Source organism: Anomalospiza imberbis, chromosome 8, assembly GCF_031753505.1.
Source record: "Anomalospiza imberbis isolate Cuckoo-Finch-1a 21T00152 chromosome 8, ASM3175350v1, whole genome shotgun sequence".
In the NCBI taxonomy this organism is placed as follows: Eukaryota; Metazoa; Chordata; class Aves; order Passeriformes; family Viduidae; genus Anomalospiza; species Anomalospiza imberbis.
Window position 1 is genome coordinate 11580410 of NC_089688.1, and position 17277 is coordinate 11597686.

Genomic DNA, 17277 nt, shown 5'->3' on the forward strand with positions numbered 1-17277 from the left:
AAAAGAAAAAAAAAAAGTCCAAAAGAAAATGGCAGCCCCACCAAGTGTGGAGAAATAAAAAAAGTTATTGAATTTGTCCTACAATTTTACAACTCATTCTTAAAAATTTAAATCGTCTATGAGACTCATTCTTGTATACTGGGGATTTTTAAAAAAGTTAAGAAGAGTGGAAGTTTTAAACATTATGCTCAGTATGTGAAGTTGAAGTCTTCTGAGCTGTGAGGGTGACCTCAGCTTCCCTCAGTCAGAGGGGTCAGGCAGCACAGCTGGCCTCCTGCCCCACTGGCGTGAAAACCAGAGACCTCAGCCAGGACTTGCTGGGAACTGAGAGTGCTGTGCTGGAGCAGGGACAGAAGAGAGAGGAGTGCCAAGGCCTGTGAGGGGGTGATGGGGACAGAAGCTACAGGAATGTGCCAGCTTTAGGGTAGAGTTTGGAGAAGTGTACCCTTTGCTCCTGAAGTGCAAATTGACAGGTCTAACTAGTGATTTCAGTCTTGAGCCTCTGTTGTCAGAAGTACCCGTGCAGACCTCTCCTATCTGTGCATGCATCCATATGAGGTGGATTCTTTAACCCAGGTTAAACCTTAGACTGCATCTCACTGAATTCCTGCAGAATGACCATGACTGTGTCAGTAGGGAGTGGGCCAAGTTGCCCACAGTACAGTGCCCTGTTTGCTTTGCTGCACGGGACTTTATTCAGCCAGGTTCCACAACACATCTATTAAAATAACCCATCTGATCAGGTTCACAGGTATTTCCATTACGTTTATTTCCCACACTGTACAGCACTTGCCTCTTTTAAGAATCCAGCAATCCTTCAGTGATAACCACAGTACTGTGGTAAGTGTACAGATTTTTGTACTTTACCTCTCACCAAGGAATGGATGCCTGACCCATAACAAAATAGTGTATGTTTCTTAAATATTAGAAGGAAAAAAAAAAAAGACATTTTAATTTCACCTTTCAGTATTGCTCAGACAGGGTCCTCAAGGGTTCAGAACTTCAACTACCACATAAACTATTGTTCCCAAAAGATGCGCACACAACCGTATTGTGTGAAACAGCAGAAGTTGCCTCACTGATCACTGTTCCTGCAGCATCCTGGAGCCTCTATCTGTCCCCTAACCCCTTCCCTCCCCTGTGAGGCTGCCTGCCAGCCCAGTGCTCCTGTGTGACAGGGGAGATGCAAGTATACAGCAACAGCAAATACAGATATAAATCCAAGGCACAGAAGCGAACATATCTCTAAGGAAATTAACTGTGCAGCAGCAGACTTTGGAACGGACAGAAGATACACATACAGGAATGCATGACTCAAACAAAAAATCCAATCCTAGCGCTGAGGATTTATACTTTCGGAGGTAGATGTCTAACCATAGAGATATACCTCAAGTAAGTCACTTCCAACTCCACTGAATCAATGTTAAGAGCTGGAAGACTACTTTTGGCCTTAAAACTAGACTTCATTTAGTTGTGAGCTGCCTCCCACGGTGGCTAAGGAGGCAGAAAATGTCCTTGTTGTTTACTTCCCTGTGTGGTGTACTGGGAGGAGGAACTTATGCTGCTGAGCCACGCACAAGAGCAGGTACAGAAGGGCAAAGCCTGTTTCTGGCTGCAGGGAGCAGGGACAGCGTCGCGCTGTGGGTGGGCCAGCACAGATCCCGCTCCCGCTGGCCAGGACGCGCTGCAGGGCTCAGCGCAGAGCTCACTTGGCACAGCAACGCCACAGTCAGAACCACACACAGATGTCTCCCTCCTCCTATCCAGGCACTGCAACAGCTTCAGGGTCTAGGAGAGCACAGCCCAACCAGCGCCGAGCTGCGAAAGGAGGAGATGGCTCCCAGCCTGGTGCCCGAGCTGCTGCCTAAAGAGATGCCTGCCTTGGTGCTAGGAAGAGGCTTATGGTTCGCACACCACGCAGCTGCTCCAGCCAGAACCATCCGTTCTCCCAGCAGGTCAGGAGCGCTCTGTCACCTTGGCTGCAGCACCTGCGCCCATGTACCAAAGCATGAAAGGATGGCATGTGCTGTGGAAGCGGGCCCCGGCCCCTGCCCTCCCCGCCCTCCCGCGCGATGCGAAGCACACGCTATGGCAGGCAGATGAGAGTATGACACAGACTTACATCCAGCGAGGGCTCCGGCATGTCGGGTGCTCCCTGTCCACCAGCCTGACCCTCTAAGGCTGAGGAGGGGTTAAAGGTCAGGTCACTGTGTGGATGGTTGCTAGAAGCGGCCGGGGGCGGCTGCCGGGACTGCTGGGTAGGAGGCCCGCTGTGATGTAATGGCTGCCCTGACTGGCTGCTGGGGTGAGGGACGTGCAAACCTTGCTGCATGGAAGTATGGGACTGATCAGTGCTGCCGGGATGAGGGATCTGCGGAGGAGGAAAAAAGCAGGAAAAGAAAGTGAGGCCACAAGGTACAGTGCTCGCGGTGCCTGACTCTGTAACTGCATGTTATAAAACAAAATAAATTAAAAAAGGACACACACAACAAAAAACCCCAGCAAAACCAATCAACAAACAACAAAAAAAAAAAAGAAAAAAAGAAAAAAAAAGCGCCATTGGAAAAGGAAACTCCATATCCCAATGCTGGAGGAAGTGTTTCAGCTTTTTGAAGGTTGTCTGCAAGGGGAAAAAAACATTGAACTTGTGCTGTTGATTTGCTTCCTTGTAATGTGGAAAACTGTGTATGAAGATGCAAAACAATGCACCACAAAGAGGAGGGAAGGAGGCTTATGGGCGCTGCTCAGCATTAGTAAGGCAGATGCTTTTGCCCTAAAAAATGTTATGAATGAACAGAGAATTTGTTGAATTATCCCTATGCCAGGAAACTCATTAACTGAGAAAATGCATCATTTCTGCTCAGCTCCCCTGTTCAGTGGCTTCCTGACACTGCAGCCTATTCCTGTCTCAGCTATTTACAAACATCTTGTAAACACCAGCTCTTCCCCACTCCTTCCCTCCTTTTCTTCTCAGAATGCAACACCCCTGTTAAAGGCTGAAGGTTTTCCTTGCTGATATTCCGGGTTCTGACAGAACCAAAGCAGCTCAGGAAGCACATTCCCCACCATGAGCCAATCTGCTGTGGGTGGCTGCACACCTGCTGATTGCAAAGTACACTGCCTTAACTTCAACTAAGCCAACAATCACACTCTGCTTTGTATTCATGCTGCGGATGAGTTGTCTAACAAGAGCTTCACATTTTTTATGTTTTCTGTGGGGAATAAACTACCAATCCACATGTGTCTTCCTAACCCTATTACTGAATGGGGGAAAAGTCTTTCTCACATGACGGAGAAGCAATAAAAATGCACAAGTACAGTTCTTCCTTCTGCTGCATGTCACATCTAATTCTAGTGGATTCTCTGGGGCTTGAGCTTGGTGCCATGACAAAGAAGTGTCTGAATGCTTCAGAATCAGATATCTCATGTAAATTGGGTATATGGAGAAACAAAAAATGTAAACATTTTTTGAGGAATGCTACATATTGGACAAAGTGAAGCTGAAATAAAAGAACAAATACATTCAACAACAGCATGAAATTCATCCAGCCAAGCCAACAGAAACCAGCAAAATGTTATGTCAGTATTCACCCTTTCATATCACATAAACTGAAAAGTTATCTTAACCTCAGCCTTCAGCTTTGGAAAGCAAAAGGAAGGTTATTACAAAACTTAATTAAAATGTTCCCATAAAAAAAAATAGAGAAACAAGTATTTTAAATACTTTTCACTACTCTTAGGAAAACTGAAACTTGAATACTGATCCACTGGGACAGTCACACTAAGCTGCATGGAGGTCCTTTTCAATACTTTGGTATCACAAGGGTTTGTGGAAATGATTCTATCTGCATGGTATTTGGCTCTCTATGCCATATGAGAGTTTAAAGTAAATGGTAAAAAGTACTGATATACATTTCTCCATTGGGGTCATAGTTTGACTACTTGAAAAACATTCTCCAACACTGCTGTTACTGTAGGGGAAAATTTGTACAAAATCTGCCCACAGATCACACTTTAATGTAAAAGAATTTGCAGCCCAAAAGCTTTGCAGGAGTCCAAGTATAAGTAGATGTCTGTCTTAATAGTACTGTTTCCTTCCTCACTCATTAAGGACATGTGCAACAGAAGGTGTGGAAATTAGAAAGCTTAATAATAACAACAACAAAAAGTAAAAAACAATTTATGATAGTGTTGTTAACATAGGAAACCAGTTTCTGGAATAAACCAAAACCAAACAGGATTATATTGAAGAATGTCTTAAATTTATCTCTGAATGCATAAAGCAAGGGTCATGCTGACATGTGTATATAAATAACTATTTTAACCAGGAGAGGCACTCATAAGCTCTCAGACAGATTTCAAAACAAGTAAGCACGTTAGAAATTCTACATTGTGTTTGTACAGGCAAGGATTTAAATATATATTTAGTTGATAACACGGTCACTTGGGTCCTTAGACAATGGGTGTATAGGGACTAACTGTTTATTGTAAGACTGAGGGCAATCATATTCTTTGAAGAGCCATCACAGATTCCAAATCCATCTGACTTAGGCCACTGACTCCACCAGCTCCTCAGTGAGAAAGCAAAATGCTCAGGATGGGAACATTTTCTATTTGCATTCAGCTAACTGATGATAAGTTTGCTAAGGTGCAAACACATCGTAAGCAACACACTTTGGGTATGTTTAGCTTGCACATGACAACTCCCACCATTTTATTCTGAAAGCACTGACTTGCACTATGAATGCAGAGTGTAACAAAGTTCCTTTGCTTGCACATAAAGATAATTCCAGAGTTGCTTTTAGTGGCATAAGCTTTGGCACTCTTAAAGCATTTACAGTCTATAAAAGAAGAGCTTATAGCAGACAACTCCATCTTCAGCTTAATAGCACAGAGCAACACAACTCTACAGCCCAACAGTGACCTCTAGGAGTGCTGAGATGTACAGCTGTGGAGCAACACGGCCTGCCACTGCACAACAATATTCTTTCTGTCTCTGAAGAAAATTATTAGTGGGAAAAAAATCACCAGGGTATGTCAATAGTTTATATTTCTCTCCATTACCAGGGTCACAGTTTTACCAACTCTTTTGCTGTGTTAGCTACCAAAACTGTTATAAGATGCCATCCTGCCTACCCTGCTGATGTTCTTGGCCACTTTTCCCATCCACCCGTTTGCCATGTCTGCAAGGTGAAACCTTGTAGATATGCACTGAATTTCCCCACCCTGCCCCTGAATTAGTTTCCAGTCACATCAGTACCTGGGTCCAGATCACTTCATGGCTGCAGTAACACTTTTGCACGTTTGAAAGGGAGGAAAAGTGAAAATAGAAACAAGAGCAATGACTTTTTACAGTAGTACCAGCTCATATCACCTCCCTGTGTGTATGAACCTATGGTGTCATTATCCATTGCTCAGTCACTCCTTATACTGTGTGCAAGAAGCACTAAACTAGTCCTAACTGAATTCTCCATTGTCTCAAATGCGGTTACAATTTCTGAAAACAAACAGGAGCTGCCATGATTGTGGCAGCTGTTCTGTAGCAATCTTGCACTGTTGTGGTATCTGTTCCACAGCTCTCACAACACTCTATGCTGGGGAAGAGGTATTCTGATCATGTTTCAGGTCTTGATTTTTTCTTCTTCTATAGGAGTGGAACAGCAGTGTTAAGGGAAGGAAATTCTGATTGATCCATCCCTGGTTACCCAGCCTTAAATACACTGAGCAAATATCTGCGTTTCCTGGAGTGACCTACAGAGTATGTCTGGAGGGTCAACTTTCTCTGCCTACCACTGTGTAAGGGCCTCCACATACATCTTCAAACTAGGACTGCTAGGAACTTTCTCAGCAGCATTCAGCTCCAGTTAAGAGAGACCTCAGGTCTAAAAGGACAGAACATTCAATCCCAACTCACCTTGTAAATGGCCAAAGTGAATAGTATGTGCAAACTACAAAAAGCTGCTAACTGTGTAAAAGGAATGACAAAGCCAGAGAAGAACATAAGCAATATCTTAAAACCTTGGTTCAATCACACAATTTGTTTGTAGCTGTTTTTGTATGAAGTGTCTCTTCAAAGACATGCAACTACACAATTTAGGAATGTGTTAAAGGCATGTATTTCTCTAAAAGCAGCGATTTTAAAGATGCCTTTCTTGAGTGTCTGCTACAGACAAACAGTTAATTTTGAGAGAAAAGAAAAAAAGAGAGAGGATAAGAAAGAAAGAAAGAGGAAAGCAGAGATTTATAACACTGAAAAGGCTGTGTGGGAGCACTAAGAGTCCTCAAATGTGGACTGAAAACTGCACAGCCACATTGACAAGGTTAATCTAATTCTCCTCTGCTAAAAGACCTGAAAACTGATCCTCATTACAGAAAACCAGCCACTGACATAATGTAGGAATCTGCTTTAGCACTGCTTTCTATTCCCAAATGGTATTGCTTGAGTATCATGATGGATGAGAGAGAAGTAAGGCAAAGGTTTACTTTAATTGCCAGCTACCATAAGCAAGTATTAGATGTTCTACAGATTGGCCCACAGAACTGGAAGTCCATTAACATTTGCCTAGATACACTCCCACAGCTCTGGAATGTGCATAGCTTTGAGAAACTTCCACCTCTGCTATATGTAAACAGTCCCATTTTCAGAAAGCTACAAATTCTTCACTTTTATATTCAACTACTTCATATCCTACCACTTCAGAAATTTCACCAGGGCAGCTACCACAGCAAAGATATGTCTGATGAAGTCAAGAGGCAGGTGCCAGATAATGGGAAGCAAAGAATAATTCCCTGTGACTTTGATTCGAAGGAAAGCAGCAGTGAGTGGTTCAGGCTGGTTCACCCATTTCCTCTCATTACTGTGTGGTTGATTCTTGTGCAGAGAATTATGACCACTCCGTGCTGTGTATGCGGAATATGCCAATGCAGAACTATGTTTGCAGCATGTTTGTCCTCATTTATCAGCCTGTAAAGTGGTAAAGTCATTACATTTTCTGGACTCTTCGTTTGCAGACAGTCTTGGTACCTGGACTCTCTCCAAACTATATGAAGAATTCTTCCTCCACTCTCTTCTATTTCTCACCATCCTCCTTGGAAAATCCACTGCCAGCTAGAGGAGACATTCACTGAGTAGGCTTTTGCTGAGCATCTGCTACCACGTTTCCTCATTACATTCTGAAATTGTACTTTCTAGGATTCACTAAAGACACAGCACATATGACTTGTCAAGTTAAACATCCTTCCTGTGCAGTAACAGCGTACTTTAAACCCCCTGCTCTGCAACTTAAATGAACAAAAAAGGATGTATACACACCCCACACACAGAGTTAAAATAGATAACTAACCATGCCTAAGAGCTAAATGCTGCTGGTAGCTTTTCTATCACCTAGTTGCTGTGGTACTGCATTTTCTGGAGATATATAAAGTTCTGTGCTCTGAGCAAGCTGCTTTTCCAGTTACACAGTTCTGCCTCATTTGAAACCTGAGGAACCTCTACTTCTCAGTCTCTTACATTGTTATTTTCAAACCAGTGGCAGTGTCTCTCCTTGAAATCTGCAAACTTATCCTATTACCAAAAGTTTAAAAGTGCCTTTCATGCTTCTTGAGTGGAATTCCCCCTCAAAATGCTTTGATGCAAATTTTGCCCTCAGAGAAAAAGCCAGGGAAGATATTGTCCCTGCTCTGAAGTCATCCAGTATCTTGCTTTAACAAGCTGTCTCTTGGAGATGGATATTCACAGTCCTGCTGGCCTAGAGAATGAAGTACATTTTTTTTCATGTGTCAGAGCAAAGCACAATGATTAATACAAGCACACTGAGCCAGGTTCTTTCTTTCAGATAAACAAGCTTAAATGGCAATTCAAAAAGTACAGAAATGTTTCTCCAAAAACTCAAAATGGTCAGAAACTAAAAATTGGCATTTCTGGCATTTCTCAAGACTACTCTATTTCACCAACTTCCCAAGTGAGGAATCCACAAAAATTCAAAGCAGTTCATAAGGTAAGTCCATCAGCTGGATGAGAGCTCCTTACCCCCAGAAACGAGAATCTACATGCCCAGCACCATTACTTACAGATTCCTGCATGGGGTGACTGAGAGGTTTGTCGAGAGCTGCCATGCTGCTCGGCATGTCTGGGGGATGTGACAGCTGTGGCCCATGCATGAAGTCATTCATAGATGTGCCACCAGGATTCCCATGCGGGAAGTCAAAATTGCCATGACCTTGGTAACTGTTGCCTGAAAGAGAAACAGATGTGATTTGTTTCCAACATTGATCTCTCTGAGTATCTTGCAGGAGCTGTGTGATGTGATGTTCCCCCTGCACAGCACAGGGAGCTGTGACACTGAACTTGACAAAGCTGTGCCCCCAGTGCTGAGCGAGTGGGGACAGGGCACTTGGCTTCCAAACACTGTCTGCTGCAATAATTCATTTATGTGTTGGAACTAATTGAAAACTGCTGACATTTTGAAAAACTATTGCCAAGTCACCACATAAACTTAACCATGCTGAGAAGTAAACAGGATATTAAATTCTATGGGATATTCGTATCTGGAAGCATCTCAGTGTAACTGAGACTGACTGCCCAAGTCCCAGATTATTTATAGGATACCTGAGTTATTTATGGCTGTGCTTCTACACACTCAGTAAGACTAGCATTGCTTCAGCTTCTGATGAAAGATTCCACAATACCAGTTCATACCACAGCCTCTACTCTATCTCTTCATAAAAGGCATAGAAGAGGTGTTCATATCTAATTGGGGCTCCCAGAAAACTTATAAAATTCACATGATGGACTAGATTTACACACGTATCTTGAAGCAGGCCTGGAGTCCCCTGCTGCTCTGCAGGACAAGTACTGTATGACCACTGTCCATAGGGATCCAGCCCACCTCAGTCCAGGGATCTTCCAAATTCTAAAGCAAGCAGGTATCCCAATACAGGGATTTTACTCTTCATAATTTTTGTCAAGATTCCTCTCTTAACACTTCCAACTCAGATATCAGCTCTAGTGGCTTATTTGCCATGAACAGCAAAAAGTAAACCAAAACCATTCACCTATTTCATACAAGCAACTGAACTGCATGATACTGAGCTCTGAAATAACAGAATAGCTTTGGAGCTTGCACAGAGAGTCTGCAGCTTGTCAGTAGAAGTAGAGCAGTTTTAAATATTCAACTCAAGAAGGGAGTTTGACAAACTGAAGTAGTTGCATCATTTGCTCTTTAGCACAGCTTCACAAGCAGAAGTTTAATCTTGGAGGAATAGCAGTCATTAGCCATGTAAGAGTACTTCTCAAAGATGTCAGGACTTTGATCTATCATGTAAATACTGCAGAGCCTTACTAATTCTCATTTTGTTAATCTGCAAACTGGATGAGTCTCACAGAACATAGCTGGTCTTGCCTTGCATCAGGAATAATTAATTAGCAGGCAGCTGGAATGTGATCTTGTAGTACCAAATATTTGTTATGTTTGCAAATTAAACTTCAGAATGCTTCCTGTCAAACCCAAATAAACAAACATAAACCACAGTAGTAATACTACTACTACATTGCTCTAAAGAACTGTTAATCAGAGGACATTATGTAATTGCAATCAGTAAGTTTCAGTGCACATATTGATGGAGAATAAAGATAAAGGCACCATGCCCAGGGAGTTACAGCCATGCAGCAGCAACCCCCTCTCTGCAGCAAGAGTAGTGCCATGTACTGAGGGAGTGACCTGTCAGACATTTAGGATATGGCACACTGTGCTGACATCCCTGCTGAAGGGCAAATAGGAAAGCGTGGGTTCACCTGCCAGTGGGGACTCAGGGCTCCAAGGAGCAGTCACTACCTCTGCTGCAGGACCCACAGGGGAAGGCAGCAAAATAACAGTCCAGGCACCCATGCTCACACAAAGCCTAAATCCCACACGTGATGTGGCTATCCTGTCTGCTCCTGCTGGAAATATGGTGAGGAATAGCTCTGTTCTCAGGCTCTGACTGCACTTCACTCCTACTAAACGAGGGAAAAAATGTGATTCAGTGCTCTTGGCTTTGTTATAGTAATCATTCATCTGTTTGAAAACCTTGTAAGTTTTATCATCTGTCATCAGTTTTGCAGTCACTGGAGCAAATTAACTGTATTTTGCACGCAATCTATATTTTTCTTCAACGCCTGCAAAAAGCACATGTATCACCTTGTAATCAATTTGGGGATTCTGATAGTGTGAACAGTTGGTCTTTTCCCAGAGCTGAACTGACTCATATCATGTTACTTGCAAAAGAAACAGTCTCTGGTTTCATGTTTTCAGAATTGTCACTATAATGGAGTTATTCACAACATACCAGTAATTTGAAAACCTGTCTCCATTGCCTGCATTTAGTTCCCCGTTCCTCAATCTGGTAGCACATGGGCAGGGGAACTCAAAAGTAATTTTCTAATGCAAAGGTGTTTGCAAAGCAGCTAAAAGCTCTTTACAAGTTGTCCCTTCTCTGGTGGCCTACGGAATGTCACTTACCTGGCCAAAAGTTAACCTAGTGGCCCAAGTAGCAGGGTTAATGGGTCAGGTTTTCTACTTATGTAGTAATAAATGTTTTCACTTGAGAGTGGAACAGAAGGAAAATGCATAGAAAATAAAAAAAAAGGCACAAATATGTCTATTGTGGCAGGCCATGAATATAGAAGATAAGATACAATGTAAGATACACTGTTTCTTGATTCAGGGAGGGCTGCGTGACTATGAATATGACAAGCACCAAATACTTAAAATATTAAATAAAATAATTAAATACTACAATATATTACTAAAATATAATACTGAGTAAAATATACACTCTGTTGAGCAGATGAACCTTAACTGAAAAGACTTAGGCAGAATTTCAGAATTGCAGCCATACCATTTGCTGTCCTCATGCATCACTCTGAGAAGATGCACTGACACACCTGACTCACAAGGCTGACTGAACCACTGAGTGCTAAAGTGAGCAGCTGGGTGCACAAAGCCATAGAACTAACCTTGGTTACCATATTCAGTGGAGTTGTTGCCTCCTGGAGGAGGGGGTAGGGATGGGTAAGGTGACGGGCCAGGACCCAAAGCTGCAATCATCTCCATTACGTTTGGCATGATCATCTGGCTTGGACTCATTGTCTTAAATCTTTTTGAGGGAATGCCATCTGGGTCATCTTTGATGTGAATATCTGACTTTATAGGGACCGGCCTCCAACTGCAAGTTGGATCAATAGTAACTTCTTCAAACTCGGAGCTGTAAAATAATGCGAAAATTTAACATATCAGTTGAATTTTTTAAAATCAATTCTGCTGAAGTTTCCATAAGAACCTGCATGGTAACCAATGTTCTGAAATGCTCTGGTGTAATACAACATTAAAATCTTTTACTCCTCAAGAGTGTGCTGAAAGCAAATTTTAAAAAAGGCAACCATGAGAACACACTTATTTGTTTATCCACACAATGAAATCCAAACATATCAATGTGGTTTGCCACCTCTGAATCAGAGGGACTGCTTTTAAATACAAGAAAGCATTTAATCCTCCATTCTGGCTCTTCCCTCTGCTTCATTGGTGAGGCTGCCATTAAGAGATAACCCAAACAATATCTACAAAGAAGATGGAAACTGATTCACTTGGCTCCCCCAAGGCACCATGCAATAGAATATTCAAGTTCAATCACCAAGATCTATTTTGGTGTGACTATCTCAGTACTCATTACCATAACTCCTAGTTGCTTAGTCTTGGATATCAGGAGGGAGATCACTTACTTTTGTATAGCATTCAGAATACCCCACATATACTGGTCAACTTCCAAGCCCTCCAAGAGAGCAGTTTTACTAAAAAGTAAAAAAAAAAAAACAAAAAACAAAAAACAAACTTCATGTTAGAATATTGCCAGGGAAAGAATGATTTGGGGAAACAGTTTTAGCTCTACATCTACATTACCAGGATATTTACATCAAATAGATGAGATAAGGATACATTCACTTGTGTGTGTCTGAAAGCTGCTCACATTCTTTAAGTAAATTTTGTTAGCGAAATACACTGCAAATTTAAAGTATTTTCAAACATAGCAGATCTCTCCTGTGAATATCAGTTAGTACTTTTAAATTACATCTTTCTTTTTTTTTGAGCTTCACAGTACAATGGCTGCAAAGCAACTAAGCATTACAGCTATTCTGCTTAAGATCAGCACAGATGGGGACAGAACAAAACAAAACTGGAAATGATTTAGCTATGTAGGCACTTAGATCTGAATGCAGGTGCTCATGCTCAGAGACACAGGACAAAAATTTAGGCTGGATGCATGAATACATGAGTTAAGAAGGCAAGATATCCAACTCTCATGATATTTTTAGCCAAACGTAGAAGATAGAAAATATTTGGGCAGTTTTGAGAAAGCACTCGTGTGTTAGGACTCGGATCAACCATGGACAGTAATGGAAACAAGCTCGTCTCCATCCTGCCATGTCCTCAGAACAGCCAGAATGGGCAATCCCCACTGTTTGTACCTAACACTGGCTGGCAGAGCAAGGACCCATCTGGAGACTTGTGCAGACCCAGGGCCAGCTGTTACAGCCACAGCTTCTGGAGCTGAAGAGCCCTGGCTCCTCAGCTCCCAACCCCGTGTGCTGAGCACAGGAGGTTACAGACACTGAACTGGCCTGCAGACATTCTGCTGGTTTTTCTGCACAGTTAAACACAAGGATGGACAGTCTGTAACCACTTCCAAGTTTTTCTTCCATTTTTTCTGCAGTACACTAACTCATTGGTCAAAATATTAGCTCGAAATTATAACAAGGTATCCACCCCTCTTTTCCTCTAAGCAACAACTCCAGCTTTTGCTCCTTGGAAATGTTTTACTTTTTTAAAAAAATTACCCTTATTCTGGATTGTAGATATCTATCTTATCAATGTAAATATTTGAACCTCTCTTGAACCTTACACAACCCATTGATGATCTGTAATGAAATCTTGTGAGAAAATATCTTGTTATGTTTTTAAATTTCTAATAATCCAGGGTGGTAAAATATTGCAGGAATTCTCATTGGACTTTATGCTCTTTAAGTAAATGTGATATATAATCTTATTTCCTAAAATTTCTTTCTCCCCTTCACGATCTTAAATATTATCTGAATTTGGTCAAATTGTGTACAACTGCATTTTATGTAGTATGGATGCACTTACTTGCATACTGGACACCGCCAAGTTCCTCTTTCACAGTTCAGTTGCAAGTAAGATTCCAGATCAAAGCACTAGGTATCAGAAAAAAACGAAAAAGGAAAAAAAAACAAACCAGACAAAACAAAAGGAAAATACTGTATTAAATGAAGCAGTTAGACAAAAGTAAAACTGACATGAAAAAAGCCTCCTAGCACTGAAAACTGAACCAAACAGCTTACTTTTCTCCTCTACATTACACGTATATACAGGTAACTATTGAGGCTTACAGACGCAAACGCCATGCTCCCACACGAGAACCAAGCTGAAGGTACTGTAACAACACGTGGCTGAGCGGACCCTGCCAGGCACTGGCACCCCCTCACCTGTACGTGCTTGCAGTCGTGACCCCTCGCCGGGAGCTGGATCCGCCGGAATGTGATTGGACACTTGAGAGACACTTTAATAGCAGTCTGCTCGACTCCATCTTCCCCATTTAGTGTTGCATTGCCAGAGGAAGCTGCTACGCTGCTGAAGTTCCTCTTGACTGTTTAGGAAGAAGGTGGGTATAGATGTGAGAAAGAACAAGTGTATTTTAAGTTCTAACACAGAAAGCAGAAATTTCTTCAACATTTAAGGGACAATTGAATGAACAATATACCCACATAGGTGTCTTCTATGTAATTTAGAACATTCTCCCGAACAGAAAAACCATCACACATGCATATCAGCTATATTCCTAATCAGATTAAGTGTCATACAAGCACCGACAGCAGCCCTAGATAAATAAAGAATTAATCTTTCTTTATTGGTGAGCCAAAAACAAATATGGGGGAAAAGCCAGAGAGATTCTTCTGGAATAGGACAGTCCTCTTTAGGAACTAAGCTTGTCCTTGAAACTTTGTTGCCTCCACCCAAATAGCCATTCATCTATCCACATCATGTTCTGAAAATTCCTTCAGTACATCTTAAGGTTATCAGTGAACAAGTAAATCTGGTGTAGAGATAGCTTATCATAACTGAACATAGACATTCTGGGAAATCATCACCCACACAAAACGCAAACTCACTCTTGGTGATGCAATGTTCTGCTGGGAGGAGGCGTTTCTTTAGTAGACCTTGAAGTACGGAGCGAACCGATGGCCGGTGCACCAACTGCAACACGAACAAGTGCGACTGCAAGGAAACACATTTTGTTAGGAAGAGAACCCAACACACATGGTTAACGTTTGGGAGTGTTAAATGCACTCCCAAACTGAGCTGCACTCTTCCCTTGGACACTTGGTTTCTGTGAGAGCCTGAGGCTTAAACATAAAAGCTGGTTCTGCTCTGCTGAGTACACACTCCCTTATGGATATTCTGCACACTGTGCAGTTGCTCCATGCTTAATGTATAGAAGGGCTTTAAAAAAGCAAGGAATTTCTGCATTTCCTCCCTCCTTAATATTCAGTATACGTACAGCTGACATATTAATCTGTGACATCAGGGTTTATTTTAAAACCCTGGACTGTCTGACACAGCCTAGCCTACCTGCCTGCCCTCAGACTACGCTGGAAGTTGTGAAAACAATTTGCAACTGATGTGCCTGGAATCAGCTGAATCTTCTTACCCAACACAGAGCTCGTTGTGGATTCACAGGATGCTGCCCCCTGCTCTTTGCCATCAGATAAATGACATTATGCATGGAAACATCCGTGTGAAGTAAAGAAAAATGGGTGGATGGCTTCTTGTCAAAGTGCCTCACACTGTGACCTTGTGAGAGCTAGCAGCTTGCTTTATTGTCAGTGACTAGAGAACAGTCAGAAGCTCAAACTGGATTTGCAGAATGGTCTGCATTAAAAATACAGCACTCATCCCTGAGAGTAACTAACCCATGGAAAAGGAGAAAGGGGAAAGCTGAATGGTCTAAATTGCATCTTTGAATATGAGTTTTTAATCTGAAAAGGTTATCTGAAAATTCATCACCAGCACCAATGTTGATGTTTTCACAACAAACCAAAGACCATTTAATACACTGTGTAAATGAAATAAGTACCATCAACAGTCTTCATTGCAATAATCTACTTCTACGCCAACAGACTTCAGCCACTTTGTTACACAGGCACACATGAGAAGATAGGAGATAAAACTCCCTTCCTCCCCTAAACCATGAACCTCGTCAGAGACATTGGAAGGACACCACTACATTCTGCAACAATTAAGCAGCAAAAATTTCCATATTAGCACTCTGACTGTGTCAACATCATTCAGTAAAAACCTTACCAGAAAAAGGCATGAAAAAAAATGAGAGTAAGGCTCTTTCAGCTAAGGCAACATTTGCAAACTGCTCTAAATAGCAGAGTCAGCATCAGCAGCTGCAGCCGTGAGCTCGGTGTACTTACGCAACAGCACGCTGTGACTGTAATCTGAATGGTGTTTCTCCCTGGCTGGCAGACGTGCTTTAGGTGCAGAGGTTTATGAGATGTCTTGTTGTCACCACGTTCGATGGTAAGTGGGGTTGCATTAACGCTGACCTGGACTGAAGCTGGCCAGTTTGTGTTCATTTGTCTGTCTTCATGGTGATAGCACTTAAACTGCAATTCCAAGTCAGACCTGCACAAAAACCAATAAATCTTCCTTTAACTTTGCTCTCACACTGCAGAGGGAGGCTGTTTTTATGCTAGGAACATTTTTCTTGATCAATCAGATTGTTTTTCTTGAATTATTGCCATTAAGAACATAACACACTTCCTTTATAAAAGCTCCGAACAGAAGCAAGTCATGATGAATTAATGATGCAAGCATGCCCCCAAATTGTTCCTATTTTACACTTATAAAGGACTTTTCAAGGAAACATCTCAAACCTCTTTGAAAACACAGACCATGGAGTGATCCTACAGAAAGAAGAATGTCAGCATCAGGTAGGTCCTTCCTGTGTTAGGAGTTAAGAATGATAAAGCAATATGTGGCAGTGGGTTGTGCTGTAAGTCTGGATTCTTCACTACCTCAGAGCACTCAAAGAAGCATTTGAATGAATGCATGTCAGACAAAATACAAATACAGCTAATCCTGCCTTAGAACAAGTAAATCAACTAAGATAAAATGGCTCCTATATCTCACCCCCCACCAAAATCAGCTTCTGTGATTCTAAATTAACATGGCTGTGGAAGTAAATCTATCCAATTCAGACCTTCTTTCAGGGCATGAATTCCTTCCACCTCCCCTATAATAACTTCCACTCACTATTTAGCTCCTCAGAAATGAGTTCTATAACCCCTTCAAAAAATGAAAATGCTGAGATTAAGTTAATTAAAAATTAAGTGGGTAGAGACTATGACTTTAATTTCATAAATGTATGTTAACCTTGTGCTAGGAATGAGTAATTTCAAGAAGAAATTTAAAAGAACCCAGAAAATCGCACTGAAATGTCAGAAATCTACTGTTCATGACAGCAAAAGACAGCTCCAAGTTTATTGTGCAAACTTTAAAATCTACATTCCTGAACAATCTATGTGTCCTGAAAGAAGATATCTTTGTAAGATCCAAGAGGAGCAGCTCATTCAGAAGATTAACATCCTAATTGCCATTTTCCTTACAAAGACTTCAATCTGACTCAACATTATCTTTTCTGGATTCCAAAACAACAAGATTTAGCAGTGGACACAAACGTGGGTTTTTTAAAAAGAAAGTTATAGAATCCAAATTACCCAGCCTTTCAACATAAGCCATCTACATGAAGTCTTTTCAGGCTTTTTTTCAGTATTTTATTAACCATTTTCTGAAAGCAGACTCTGCAAGTTCCACTCAGTTTCTCACCTCAAGAGAGCACAACACAGTGATCCAGACTTGGAGGGAAGCAAGCCTTGGTACCTCTGATGTACAACCCAAGCAGACGAGGTGAACAGGCCTGCCGAGTGTCACAGAAGTGACAGACCTCAGGAGAGCCTCATGTTCTCAGCACACAGAGCCTCCACCGTGGGACATTGTTAACAACACAGCAGTGTGAAGACTGAACCAGCTTCAAGGAGACATTTTCCCTGCCTTCAGCCTTTCTGCTTCTCGTAACCATGAAAAGTTCCCATGGGGAGAAACATACTTGCATTGCTATTCATTATGTGTGTACACGTGAGAGGCTTTGCCGAATATT

The 17277-nt window shown here is 41.8% G+C and overlaps 1 protein-coding gene and 1 long non-coding RNA gene across 20 annotated transcripts in view; one reads left to right on the forward strand and one right to left on the reverse strand.

Annotated features, from left to right (window-relative positions):
• The window catches only part of ZMIZ1 (zinc finger MIZ-type containing 1), a 717720-nt gene that overhangs the window by 7906 nt on the left and 692537 nt on the right, over positions 1–17277 (reverse strand). For 18 of the 19 annotated variants that reach the window (XM_068197351.1, XM_068197344.1, XM_068197360.1 and 15 more), the window contains 8 exons: positions 15533–15743; positions 14222–14327; positions 13538–13698; positions 13179–13246; positions 11759–11827; positions 10997–11244; positions 8071–8234; positions 2123–2371 (listed from right to left, as the gene is read on the reverse strand). In XM_068197351.1, the coding sequence (XP_068053452.1) occupies positions 2123–2371; positions 8071–8234; positions 10997–11244; positions 11759–11827; positions 13179–13246; positions 13538–13698; positions 14222–14327; positions 15533–15743 (1276 nt within the window). The remainder of the gene's footprint in view (positions 1–2122; positions 2372–8070; positions 8235–10996; positions 11245–11758; positions 11828–13178; positions 13247–13537; positions 13699–14221; positions 14328–15532; positions 15744–17277) is intronic. The other variant, XM_068197354.1, reaches the window with a different exon arrangement.
• On the forward strand, positions 2289–8670 carry LOC137477948 (uncharacterized). The gene is made up of 3 exons (XR_011001301.1): positions 2289–2415; positions 5651–7997; positions 8293–8670. It is a non-coding gene; the product is annotated as an uncharacterized lncRNA (long non-coding RNA).